The sequence below is a fragment of the Oncorhynchus kisutch genome, linkage group LG10, assembly GCF_002021735.2.
Source record: "Oncorhynchus kisutch isolate 150728-3 linkage group LG10, Okis_V2, whole genome shotgun sequence".
Taxonomy (NCBI): domain Eukaryota; kingdom Metazoa; phylum Chordata; class Actinopteri; order Salmoniformes; family Salmonidae; genus Oncorhynchus; species Oncorhynchus kisutch.
Genome location: NC_034183.2, coordinates 48,596,618 through 48,610,816, shown reverse-complemented (window position 1 = coordinate 48,610,816; position 14,199 = coordinate 48,596,618). Strand labels below are relative to the sequence as shown.

Sequence of the window (14,199 nt, the reverse complement as noted above, 5' to 3'; positions counted from 1 at the left end):
TCCTCCCATCCTCCTCCTTCAAGGCGTCTTTAAAAGAGAAAGGAGGAGTGTTTCTTGTTCCGTATAGCCCAGGAGACTCTAGATCAGAGGCTCCATTATCTCTCCTGACTCAGCTGTGACAGAGGAAAGGATATGAGTTTGTGTTTGTTTTGGAGACGGATGACACACACACACACACACATGGACTCGGCAGAAAGACAAGCAGAGGCTGTATAATGAGCATACTCTGTCAGGGGATTGTGTGGGGGTGGTTTGGAAATCCCCCTGCCTTATGATGAGGAGATTAACAAAAGCCCCTGCTACTGTTCGTCTGTGTGCATGCTGACCCCTAGTCGTCAACATGTAACACTACATCCATGGTCGGGCACTTCCTAGATCAGTTTATTTTTTTATTTAACCTTTATTTAACCAGGCAAGTCAGTTAAAGAACAAATTCTTATTTTCAATGACGGCCTAGGAACAGTGGGTTAACTGCCTGTTCAGGGGCAGAACGACATATTTGTACCTTGTCAGCTCGGGGGTTTGAACTTGCAACCTTCCAGTTACCTGGCATGACACACATCACACCTCAATTCACTCTCACCTCCCTTCTACCCCTAGTTTAGAGGATTTTTGACTATACCATTTTAGCCAAGTGTGTTTATATTCACACCACTTAGGATGTGTTAATTCGAGCTTGGCTCAAAGTGTAGCCTAGGTTGACTTCTCAGGTGGTTCAATGTTTGAGGTTGTGGATGCCAGATCGTGTAATAATAGCTGTAGCCAATGGGCAGTAGAGATGTCAGACATGACTAATAAATAGAGCCCTAATGGATTTTCATGCCTGGGCCTGTATTCACAAAGCGTCAGTGGAAGTGCCGAGATCTAGGATCAGTTTGGACTTTTAGATCATAATGAATAAGATGACCTGATCCTAGATAAGCACGTTTGATTAATGCAGGCCCTGGTTGTATTGCTGCTATGATGACAAAGCCAGTATATTCACAGACTTCCCTTGCCCTGGGGTATTAGCACTAAAAGAGGAGTCCAACAAATGTTTGTAGTCTAAGGGAAACAGATGATATTGATCTAATAGTTATTTAAAGTAACAGTTATATTGCTTATTCGAATTGAAAGGCATTGTTATGTTTATTTTTTCAAATATGTTAGTAATCATAAGCTATGTCTTACTGTAAGCTTGACATTTTATTATTTTATTATTATGTAGGCCTAATCAGAACCTGCCTCTGTGTTTATGTTTTCTGCAAACTGAAAATGCTAACGAGAATGACAGAAATTAAAACTATTTTAGGAGAGGAAGGATGATGTAGAAGGGTGTACTGTGGGCCGAGGTCACCCTGTCAAAACACATTACGCTACCGAATCCTGACCCTCTCCTCAGGGCACCAGGCATCATGGGAAATGTATTTTTTTTTGTGGCCAAGTTTTTATTTGTTTTGTTATTTTTCGTTCTCTTCTTTTTTTCCTTCTTTTTTTCTTTCTCCTCTTTCATTATTGTGGTTCGGGTCGGAAAAGCATCTGCCTGGACTCAAAGCTGTCTCCCCTCCCCGAATCACGTTATTCGCTCATCATTTGTGTGTTCTAACCCGACAAGCTAGACATCACTGAATATGAATGCATAACACCGCCTGGCCTTATCACGTAGAGCAATAGATTCACAGCACACGTTCAGTACAGTAACTATGGAGCTCTTCCATCTGCTCACTCCGGGAATAAAAATAATATACTGATTATCCATGTAATGACTGTGTACAGGGATTATGAGCAAGCATTGGCAAAAGAATTGGTTGGAAATCACTATACAGTTATTTAAAATATATTTTGGATTGGTAAGGATCTTAAGGGACATCTACACACACATCTCTGAAATTGTTAAGGAAGTTGACATACAGTGTTTACTGTAATTATAACTCTCCTCTAACTAATTCTGTACTCATGTTGACTTGTACTTCAACAGGACTCTGGGTTAGGAAAGGAACCGGATACATCAAGAAAGGAGGAGCACAGCTGACATGGAGTTTTGTGGCCAACCAGCTAGGATACTGGCTGGCTGCCTTTCCCTCAACCACAGGTACGGTAACTATGTCCAGAGATGGGCAGTATTTCCGTTACATGTATTTGAAATATGTATTTAAATGACTTCTGAGTATTTTGACATTTGTATTACACTGGGATGAATTAGACTCCCAGGATACTTTCGAGAGCTGTAATTTCTATTTTCAAAAATACTTTTCTATACCATTTTGTAATAGCTGTTCACAATTCTGTGGCTCCCTTTCGCCCTACATTGGTATCGGAAGTCTGATGGCACTGTAGTGTGATAAGAACATCTGCTAAATGAACGAAATATGAATGTATATGTAAAAATGACATGCGAAGCATGCTGAGCGTTATTCTAATAAACTCCGTCCCGAAACAAGGCCAATAATAATACCCAGTGTGCTTTGCATTTCATTATACTATGATCACATATACATTTTGGTCATTTAGCAGACACTCTTATCCGGAGTGACTTACAGTCAGTGCATTCAACTAAGGTAGATAAACAACAACATATCACAGTCATAGCAATTAAGACGTTTCTATAACCATTACTGAGAATGTTGTTGCTGTTCGGGCCAGCTACTTCCAAATTCCATTTCTTATTTTAAAATACATAATATTATATGCATAATATTTTAATGAAATAGATGACAAAATACAAGTATTTCATAATTGATTTTGATACATAGATTTTTATGGTGTTTTGTAATTGTATTTTGTCATTTTTGCCCATCCCAGACTCGGGACCTATAGCCCCACTGTCATCTTGGTTCCCTTAACCCTTGTGTGGTGTTCGAAAACAAGTAAAAATTCAACATAAGTTTTGCTGTGTGCCTTCACTCTGTCTTCCTCCTCCCTGGGCCTGCTGTTTCAACATAGCACCAAGAACCTGTCTGCCTGTGTCCCACTTTTCTTGCACTCCTTACTCTTTGTAGTGTGTGAAATATTCTGGGAACCTGCACAATGTTATTACAATACATTATTTCGATACATTGTAAAGAAATCTGTATTTTCCTACACTCTACCACAGCCAGGTGCAAATTGGGGGAGGGACACAACAAATAAATAGTTTTGCACGTGTGGCTCCTTACCACAATCAGTCAGTATGGCAAAAAGAATCTCTGCTCAGAAGGACTTAGAAATCATTTTTGCAGAGAGAGAAGCTAATGGAAGGGGTGTCTTCCACTTTGGAAGATGAAGAATGTTCAGAATATGAGGATCATGTCTCTGTCAATTCGGATTCTGACAGTTAGTCAGAATGCGATTGGCCCCCCGCCAGCCCCAGGACCAGCCTTTCACCTACCGGCTCATCAGCAGCTTGCATAGGGAAAATATAGATGCCAAAAAATTGTGAAATTGAATGGTCTTCTTGCCCAAGGAATGAGCCAGGGCCGACGCGGATGGCGGTTACTCATGTGCAGGACATAGGACATGCAGGACATTCTTCTTTTGAACTGTTCATCCCAGACACCATCCAGAAAATCATACTGGACTGCACTGATTTGAAGGGTGCTCCTCAAGAGGAAGCTGACGATGGTAGGAACAGTAACGAAAAAACCTCAGCTGTTGAATACACGGAACAGGCCTATCAATTCCTCTAAGTTTGTGTTCATGGGCTGACACATCCCTTGTGTCTTACGTGCCAAAGAAAGGCAAAAATGTGGTACTCATGAGTACACTGCATAGGGATGGGAGAATCTATGGCCACGAACATCTAAAAGCAGAAATCATAATGGATTACAATGCCACAAAGGGAGGAGTGGACAATTTAAACAAGTTGGTGACTGGCTACAGCTGCAAAAGAAGAACCCTACACTGGCCACTTGTGATATTCTACAACATATTTGACATCTCGGCATACAACGCGTTTGTTACCTGGATGGCATTGAACCCAGATTGGGACAGAGGGAAGCTCCGGAGGAGACGGCTCTTTCTCAGGGAGCTGGACAAGGCATTGGTAAGACCTCAAGTCCAGAGGAGCCAACATATCCAAGGGACCCCATCTTCTGCAGCCATCGTGAGGAGGATTCAGGAGGAGGATGCTGGTGCCCCATCCGCCCGACCAACAGAACCAACAACTCCAATACCAGAAGTAAGTGTGAGTGATGTTGTTGCACGTGTGTGTGCCTGACTCTCCTACCTTGGCCTGCTGTAACTATATACGTATGTATGTATATACGTATGTATGTATATATGTATGTGAGTGAGTGAGATGTTAGTAAAATTCCTGAACTAAGTGTTTTCATCATTCTAGATTGCAGCCGGTAGCAACACAAGAAGAAGCGCTGTGATGTGTGTGGACCCAAGAAGGACAAGAAGACACAGTACAAATGCATGAAGTCCAAGAAATACATTTGCAACACACACACACAGTAAAACTCTGTCCCTCATGTGGTGTGCCTTAATTTGTGTTCAATGGGGATCATTTATCATTTCCGTAAAATGTGTGCTTTCAATTTGTTCATTTCAAAGCAATAAACATCAATAGTGATGAAAACCTTGTTTTATCATTTGTTCAAGATTAACATGATGTATTCCACCCATTTCTTGATTATAACTATTGATAAATGTGATCTAGCAGAGGTAAATGGCAAATATTAACCATGTATGCTGTCTATAGTGCTTGCAATTTATATAAGTCAACATGTAAGTATGAAATATTTTGATGTAGATTGGCTTTATTGTTTTAAAAATGTTGTTTTAAAAACCCAATAATGGTGTGGGTCCAACAGACCCGCGAACACTGGGTGAAGAACAATAACATGAACACCACACAAGGGTTAAGACAGGGTTCCCAAACTAGCGGCCCGCGGGTGATTTTACTTGGACTCCCATGTTTTCTGAGCAAAAAAATTACTTTTTCATTTTGAAAATCTGTTCCAAAGTATTCCCACAGATAGTAGAGCAATTATGTGATTGTATACAAATGTCAGCAAGGTTTGAAATTATTATGCTTTAGTCAAATATTATATCTGTTTGAGCTTTTTGAGGTCAATTTGCATGTTACAGCCCCCTGACCATCCTTCTCAATAAATAAAAAACAGCCCGCAGCTGAATCTAGTTGACGATCCCTGTCTTTTATGGCTGGGGGGCAGTATTGAGTAGCTTGGATGAATAAGGTGCCCAGAGTAAACTGCCTGCTCCTCAGTCCCAGTTTTTAATATATGCATATTATTAGTATATTTGGATGGAAAACACTCTGAAGTTTCTAAAACTGTTTGAATGATGTCTGAGTATAACAGAACTCATATGGCAGGCAGAAACCTGAGAACAAATCCAACCAGGAAGTGGGAAATCTGAGGTTTGTAGTTTTTGATCTCAGCCCCTATCGAATAAACAGTGGGATATTGGTCATGTTGTACTTCCTAAGGCTTCCACTTGATGTCAATAGTCTTTAGAAACTTGTTTGAGGCTTCTACTATGAAGGGGGGCTGAATTAGAGAGGAATGAGTCTGCCAGCAGTCACTCGCTGGTAATGCGCATTTCACATGAGAGGTATCTCCCGTTGGAATTCTCCGGTTGGAATATTATTGAAGATTTATGTTAAAAACATCCTAAAGATTGATTCCATACATCGTTTGACAAGTTTCTACGGACTGTCACGGAACTAACATTGTGGAACTGGGATTCCTGAGAGTGCATTTTGATGAAGATCATCAAAGGTAAGTGAATATTTATTATGTTATTTCTTCTGTTGACTCCAACATGGCGGATATATGTATTTGTTCTCTGAGCACCGTACTCAGATTATTGCATGGTTTGCTTTTTCCATAAAGCTTTTTTTTAATCTGACACAGCGGTTGCATTAAGAAGAAGTGTATCTAAAGTTCCATGTATAACACTTGTATTTTCATCAACATTTATAATGAGTATTTCTGTAAATTGATGTGGCTCTCTGTAAAATCACTGGATGTTTTTGGAACAACTGAACATAACGTGCCCAATGTCTCCAGAGATTTTTGATAGAAATATGAACTTTATCAAACAAAACATACATGTATTATGTAACATGAAGTCCTATGAGTGTCATCTGATGAAGATCATCAAAGGTTAGTGATTAATTTAATCTCTTCCTGCTTTTTGTGACTCCTCTCTTTGGCTGGAAAAATGGCTGTGTTTTTCTGTGGCTTGGCTCTGACCTAACATAATCGTTTGTGGTGCTTTCGCTGTAAAGCCTATTTGAAATCGGACACTGTGGTGGGATTAACAACAAGATTACCTTTAAAATGGCCTAAGATACTTGCACCCACCTGTAGCACGCGCTCCAGCAGGTATATCTCTCTGGTCACCCCAAAACCAATTCTTCCTTTGGCCACCTCTCCTTCAAGTTCTCTGCTGCCAATGACTGGAACGAACTACAAAAATCTCTGAAACTGGAAACACTTATCTCCCTCACTAGCTTTAAGCACCAGCTGTCAGAGCAGCTCACAGATTACTGCACCTGTACATAGACCATCTATAATTTAGCCCAAACAACTACCTCTCCCCCTACTGTATTTATTTATTGATTTTGCTCCTTTGCACCCCATTATTTCTATCTCTACTTTGCACTTTCTTCCACTGCAAATCTGCCATTCCAGTGTTTTACTTGCTATATTGTATTTACTTTGCCACCATGGCCTTTTTTTGCCTTTACCTCCCTTATCTCACCTCATTTGCTCACATTGTATATAGACTTATTTTTCTACTGTATTATTGACTGTATGTTTGTTTTACTCCATGTGTAACTCTGTTGTTGTATGTGTCGAACTGCTTTGCTTTATCTTGGCCAGGTAGCTATTGTAAATGAGAACTTGTTCTCAACTTGCCTACCTGGTTAAATAAAGGTGAAATAAATCAAAATGTTTGAGGAATTTGAATTATGAGATTTCTGTTGTTTTGAATTTGGCGCCCTGCACTTTCACTGGCTGTTGTCATATCAATCCCGTTAACGGGATTTCAGCCCTAAGACGTTTTAAGACCATATCAATATGAGATACAAATTGAGTCACGAACACTTGTTTATACACTTGTGCGATGAAACTATATAGCTAGGGGTTGTGCTCGGTCAATCTTACAAAGCTTTTTGTAGGAAGTCCTGTTGCAGACGTGGCCCGTCTTAGTATCTTATTTATCACTGTAACAAATTGCTGTAAATTTACTGCAAAAAAAAATAGTTACAGTACCATACTGTATTTTTGTAGAGCCAATCACCTTTTGAACTCTAGTGTTATTGTTGTTTCTGGGTCATAAACATATTTTGAGGTGTGCATTGTAAGAGGCTATTTGTTCCAAATGTCAGTGAGAGTGCTGTGCCAATTTAACTGATATGTGGTAGCATGGGGTGGTTAGCGCATTGGGACAGTTGCCGGATCAAATCCCCGAGCCGACAAAGTAAAAATCTGTCGTTCTGCCCCTGAACAAGGCAGTTAACCTACTGTTCCCCGGTAGGCCGTCATTGTAAATAAGAAGTTGTTCTTAACTGACTTGCCTAGTTAAATAATAATAAATATATATAATTTAGTTCCCTAACAATTTAATGTTTGTAAGGGACAAATCAGTGGCAGCAAGTCTCAAACCTTTAATGGTTTATTGTTTAGCTATGTCCTTTTGATCGGTTTTGCTCTGTAGTCACTGCTAGTTTAGAAGTCTTTGTTAAGGCCTTTGCAAGTGATATGAAACACCAAATATTCATTGGTATGCTGTAATATATCATTACATATTCACGGTTTCTGTAACTTTATTACAATACAATTTAACAAGAAAGTATTGTATTGCTATTTTAATATGTATTTACTGCAACATTCTGTAAATTATGGTGCACTGTGGGAAAATGCTGTGGGAGGGGAAGAATATTTGGCTCATTAACATATTTCGAGGCATGCCTTGTAAGTAGCTATATTTCTACACCTGTTTGTAAGACTGCTGTACCAATTGGACATGGTAGTAGTGCCCTTACAATTGAATGTGTATAGGGACAGGTCAGAGCGGCAGTAAGTCTTAAACCTTTACTGTTGAGTGTTTTGCCAAGTCTGTTTTGCCCTGTAATCTAGCGATGTTATGCTTGATACCGACGCTCCAATACGTGCGTCGAAATCACTAAGCAGTTTACTTCTAAGCAGTGTGCCTGTATCTCTTTATCAGAAGCACGTGATCAATGACGTCCGAAGCTTCATTTTGTCGAACAACCACCTGTTTTGGTAGAAGACGTCGTCTATATAATTTGGCTGTTCTGAATTATTTGGACCAGCAGGTGCCACTAGTAAGCTGTGTTGATCAAAGCCTTGAACAATGAACCTGTTTTGACAGAATTGTCTGGAAAGCCTCAATACTTCAAGAAGCTTAGTATCCCCATCAATACTTTAATCACAGCCCGTTTGGAAGCCTTTGTTTACGCCTCAAGAAGTGCAAGTGATATAAAACACAAAATATTCATACATATGCTGTAATATACACACACCTAGCAGCCAACCTGCTTGCACCAATCCCATGTAATTACAGTAAAATACCAATTTTACGATTATAGTAGCATTTACTTTCTTACAATATTGTACTGTTGCACTGATATTACAGTAACTCACAGGAATCTGGTAGCAAATTACTGTGAATATTACAGTAACGTAATATTGGCAGTAACCAGAGGTGGGAAAGATACATCAAAAGGTATCTTGTTACAAATAGAAGACCAATGTATCCTGAACTACAACAACATTCTCAGTAACAGTTACAGAAACGTTTTACTTGCTATGACTGTGATATGTGTTTTTTTTAAATCAGACTTAGTTAATGCACTCACTTGTTGGCGCTAGCCTGCACTCACTTGTTGGCGCTAGCCTGCACTCGTTGGCGCTACTATGCTTCCAGTAATGCACTGTAAATTCGGGAAATACAGCATGTAGTCAGGTGTTACAGTAATATTTTGTAAATTTGTGTTTCAGTAAAGGTCCTGGAAATCTACAGTAATTTACTGGCTTGTGTGCGGCCTGTATTTTACTGTAGATTTACAGTAACCTACAGGCTACTGTGCTGCCAGTAATTTACTATAAAAATGACAGGAAATGTTTTACAGTGTACCCCTATGTTGCAGGCTCAGCTTTAAACCCCACGGGCCTGCGAGACATCACCACCTACCACACCGTCTTCCTCCTGACCATCCTGGGCTCCATGGCTCTGCTGGTGCTGGTGCTGCTCTGTCTGCTGCTCTACTACTGCAGGTTGGTATCAGGCTCAGCGTGTCTCAACTCAGGTCCTGGAGTAGTCAATCCCAGTGTAGCACATTTTTGTTCCAACCCAGCGTTAGTTTTGAACTAGCTACTCAACGAATCGTTATTCCAATGCCAATACTCTTCAATGCTTTTCAACAAGGACATTTTGGAACTACTTTCTGAATTGACTGGTATTTAAATGGAATTGACCCCAACCCTGTCAAGCACTTGCTTAGGTGAATCAGTGGTGTTATTACTGGGCCGGGTAAAAAAATGTAAAATAAAAAAATAACCAATCCGGGATACTCCGGTCTTACAGGTTGTTAAAATGTGTGTTTGGTTGCATTCTCCCTTTACCCTTCTCTGTTATGTTTTGTTTAAGGCGGAGATGTCTGAAACCGCGGCAACAGTACCGTCACGGCAAGATGCATGTCTCCTCCGGCCTGGACGGTTCCAAGAGAGATCAATGCACCTCCATGTCCCACCTCAACCTCATCAGCTCAGACCACATCGATACAGCTTCCTCCACCAGGGGTGACCCAGACACCCTCAAATCAGACCTGTCCTCCACCCGGGATCTCCACAGCTCCAGGGAGGATTTCTTCCGGCACACGCCCCCAGGAAAGGCCCGGCGACACGCCAAGGTGAACACGGACAATATCACCAGGTGTGGCGGTGGTGAGAGTTTTCCCATGAAGGTGACAACACGCTCTACTAACACTAACAACTTGGATCCTCAGCAGCTGCTCCGCAACGACACCCGCAGCTTCAGCTCAGCGGAGGATAATACCCATGATCCTCGACATCGCCACAACCACCAAAATCACAACGCCAACGACAACCAGGGTTACTCCTCAGATCCACCATCTCCACCACCTTTACTGCCTCCCTTCGCTGGGCACTACCAGGAGTACTCTGGCCTGCCCCCAGAGTACTCAGTGTCCCAGACCGGGGACCTCCTAGCCAGGCCCAACTCTCTAAACACCCAGCCCGGCCAACTCATCTTCTGCCACTCCATGGATCAGATGAAGGAGAGCATGTACCGGAGTGTGGTGCCCACACTGGTCATCCCGGCCCACTACATGCGCCTGTCGTCGGACCTGTCGGCTGTGGAGCAGGCCCTGGAGAGGCAGCAACAGATGCAGCATGACATGGAGGGAATACAGGTTAGCATGCCCCTTCCCAGGCAGCAGGGACAGGTACACCAGAACCAGCAGCAGAAACAACAGAACCAGCAACAACAGAATCATCAACAGGAGGATGAGGATGGGGAAGAACCAGGCCAGCAGAGGAAGGACTCAGAGGGACACTCTAACTGGGCCTCGGACCCTAACGCGGCTCCAGTCCGCATCCCGGTCCTGTTCAATGACAACACCATATCTCAGATGAACGGAGAGCTGCAGGCGCTGACGGAGAAGAAGCTTCTTGAGCTGGGGGTGAAGCCGCATCCCCGGGCCTGGTTCGTCTCCCTGGATGGTCGCTCCAATTCCCTGGTTCGTCACTCCTACATCGAGCTGGGGGGAGAATCTCTCAGCATCCCTGGAGGAGGGGGAGGTGGAGGAGCCACGGGGAGTCATCATGACAACAGGGTAGACGTCGCTCGTGAAGCCAACATAAAGCAGCGGAAGGGAAAGGAGGAGAGGAAGGCCAAGGAAGCAAAAGAGGCTGCAGCGGCGGCTGAGAGGAAGGGTCACGCAGGGAAGACCTATACTAAACTCCCTTGCATCGACACCACAGACCCCCCCAGCAGCAGCAGCGAGAGCCACACTGCCATGTACTCTCCAGAGGACAATTCTCTGGCACCTCTGCTGGACGAGGCCCCAGAGACGACCCCCCGCGGTGGCACGTTTCCCCGGAAGGGCCGCAGCCGGGATAACAGCGCCCGGAGCAGTACCACCACTACCTCCACCAGCGAGGTGACACGCAGGGACTCAGCCACCAGCCCCGAGGATGGGGAGGATGCCGAGGATAAAGATGAGGAGGGGAACAAGAAGAGTCCCTGGCAGAAGCGCGAGGAGAGACCCCTCATGGTATGGAAGTAAGGTAGACCTAGGGTTCTCAGGGAACATTGAGCTACAAGAGAACAGGGGGAGAAGAACCACTGTGTCAACGAACGCCAGGAAGAAGAAAGATGAGCAGATAATGTGAGAGGTCTGTCTTGGAGTACAAAGAGAAAGACGTGTGCGAAAGAGATTATGAAGTGAGAAAGGAAATCAAACAAACACAATTGTCACATGAATTGTGAAAGGACCAGGTGTTTTGTAGTCCCACTTTTGCTTGTAGTCATCACTGAGCTCAGTAGCTATATCTGCATCTCTAAAAATGTCACTGAGACCAGTAGCTATATCCGTATCTCTAGAAGTTTCACATGGCTGTGGATTTATTTATTTCCAAAATCATGATCCCTAAGCATGTGGATGGTGTTTGTTTGCCCACAGGAACGTGTGGGAGAGTTCCTCTGACTGGTTGGTATTCTGAGATTCTTGAGAAATGCTCAACAATGTTTTTCTCCACTGTGCTGTTAGTAGAATACCTTGGAAACGTTACCTATCAGATTTTCCTGTTACCTTAGCATTAACCTCAAGTCATTTTTACAGACCTTTTGGGAGACGTCAGCTGGCCAAACAGAAACATTGGATTCCTGTGGAAAATCAAGACCGTCTGGCCAGAACTGATGGACATAGTGGAATTAATTAGTATTTTTGTTTCACTCATTACTCTTGTTTTTTTTAACAGATCAGATGGCCTTCTTTTTATGACTGAGTGGTACTTAATGTCATTGAGGAGACAGATCGATGTATTAAACATTGGGAAAAAGGTTGCTGTTTTGATTATGAAATCCTAATAAGTAAGTCCTAAAAACCCAGGGTTTACAATGATGTTGTTGTTTCATTTTGTACTGTAAAACTTCCTTGGAGATAATGGCAGAAAACCACCTCCACGTTACTATCACTGAAGCCTGGAGAATAATGCCAACCGTTTTGGTTGTCATTTTCCTTACTGACAGAATATGTTACAGTCATATTTTTTTATTGCTTTGGTAACCTGCTGACTTGTAACATTAACACCAATGGAAGCATGTAGCTGACAAAATGATTTGAAATGTTCATTATGCAGCGTAGCTGGAAACAAGTTACGAGTATCACAGAAACGTTTGCCAGAACATTTTTGTTAGCTTAGCATTACAAGTCTGTACCTTTTGTTGCAATATCAATTTATAGTCAGACATGGATTGGATGATACAGACATGTAAAAAGCTTAAAAAACAGAATAATTGGGTATTATTGCAAACTTAAAAGATGTTGTGAAAGGAAAAGACACTGAGTTGACTGAGTGGAAATCACAATGACCTAATGTTCCCAGAAACTGTGCCATATTGGATTGCCAGTAATCTCCACTGGCGCATCTTCTCAAAACATCTCATTATTAGCCTTCAGATCAATAAGACAGGAATCCATCCAGGTTTTCTCAGACCTAAAAATGTTCATGTGCAACAAATCACAGCAAGCAATTAGTATTTGAAGTGCCTTCATTTAGCATAAGAAAATAATGGCTTGGATTCAAGGCATCGGTATGTAAACCCAGCAGTAACAACCATTGTACTGGCTAAACAGGGGGTTTAACACACACTCTGTAACATGTTTTGCTCATTATTTTCAGGTTATGATATTGAGTCATACACAATGTCAAGCTATCGTTAGCTAATCGACTTTGATTTAAACAAACAGCACTCAGCCTTCATGATCAGGGGTCATTTGAAGGCAATCAAGCCAAGCACTCGCTAATCAGGTTCATAAAGTCCAGTTGAAGTTCTATCACGTTGCCTTGTGGACTAATATACAGCACGGCATAAAGCAAATCAGGTTTAGGACCTTGCCTAAGATGCACAGCAATGGTCCTCTTGATTTCAAACCTGTATTGTCACAATCCATGTTGTAAACCCACATATGTTTTAATTGATAACAACACTGTCACTGCTCTCTCTTTCTCTCCCCTTTCTCCATTCAAATGTATGTGAATGACCCTTGAAAGGCTCTTTTTAAGGATTGATTACTTTCCATGTTTTGATTTACCGAGTTGATACTATTATGTGAAGTGGTTTCCCTGTGGTGTGAGACTCAGGATCACAACAAACATGCATGTTTCTCCTCTCATAAGCATTTGTGCTGTTTTGTTTTGTTTTGCTTCTCTCACCTTCAAAATGGTTTGATGCTTAAGTTTGCAGAATTGAGCCACCTGTCTCTGTGAATAAACCAGCTCAGCTCTGATATGGAATCCCCTTAGACTATTTCAGAGATTTTATGTTTTTTTGGGGGGGGTGAAGTTAACGTCCTGTCCTTTAAGGGATGAAGTTGGCACAAGAACACTAATAGTTCTATTGGCCCTACGAGGCACTACTGAATTGTGTGGTCTATGTGGTGTGTTCAATTCAATTAGTGTTTTTTTTTTTGTGTCATCAGAAATTGTTCTGAGGTCAAGGATAATACTGGTGTGTCAAGTCTCTCCACCTCTGTCAGTGCAGGGCAAGCCACTGATGTAACTCCCCATATTAGCAAGTGCAGCATCTGTGAATTCTGACAAATCACAGCCTACCACACAATGGTGTCAGTGCTGGAAACACAGGTCAGTGGAAGTTAAACGGTGTAAACGGGGCGTGTTGTGTTCTGAATAAATATGACTTGAGCAAGGTTCTTTTGTTTACTTTTTTTACACCGTTCTTTTTATATATGTGAATGCCTGGCTAATCATAATTCCTATTGGCCTACTGTTTGAGTGCTTATACAAGGGCAGTTGTTGTCTCCAAGGCAACAGACAGAGGGCTGATGTGCTGTTATGGTAAACTGGTGCCACCTACTTTCCCTCTCAGATCTATATTTCTGAGGCAAATCTTTGCTAACTTTTATTGCTTGTTATTAATGATGTTAATATACAATCCAATAATTAAAGAATTTAACAAGTAATCTGCATGCTT

At 42.0% G+C, this 14,199-nt stretch overlaps 1 protein-coding gene across 1 annotated transcript in view; it reads left to right on the top strand.

Annotated features, from left to right (window-relative positions):
- The window catches only part of LOC109898292 (protein FAM171A2-like), a 72,106-nt gene extending 58,188 nt beyond the window's left edge, over positions 1 to 13,918 (top strand). The window contains exons 6-8 of the mRNA XM_020493211.2: positions 1,958 to 2,071; positions 9,110 to 9,236; positions 9,610 to 13,918. Of these exons, the coding sequence (XP_020348800.1) occupies positions 1,958 to 2,071; positions 9,110 to 9,236; positions 9,610 to 11,269 (1,901 nt within the window). The 3' untranslated portion in view covers positions 11,270 to 13,918. The remainder of the gene's footprint in view (positions 1 to 1,957; positions 2,072 to 9,109; positions 9,237 to 9,609) is intronic.
- Positions 13,919 to 14,199: the final 281 nt, after the last annotated feature.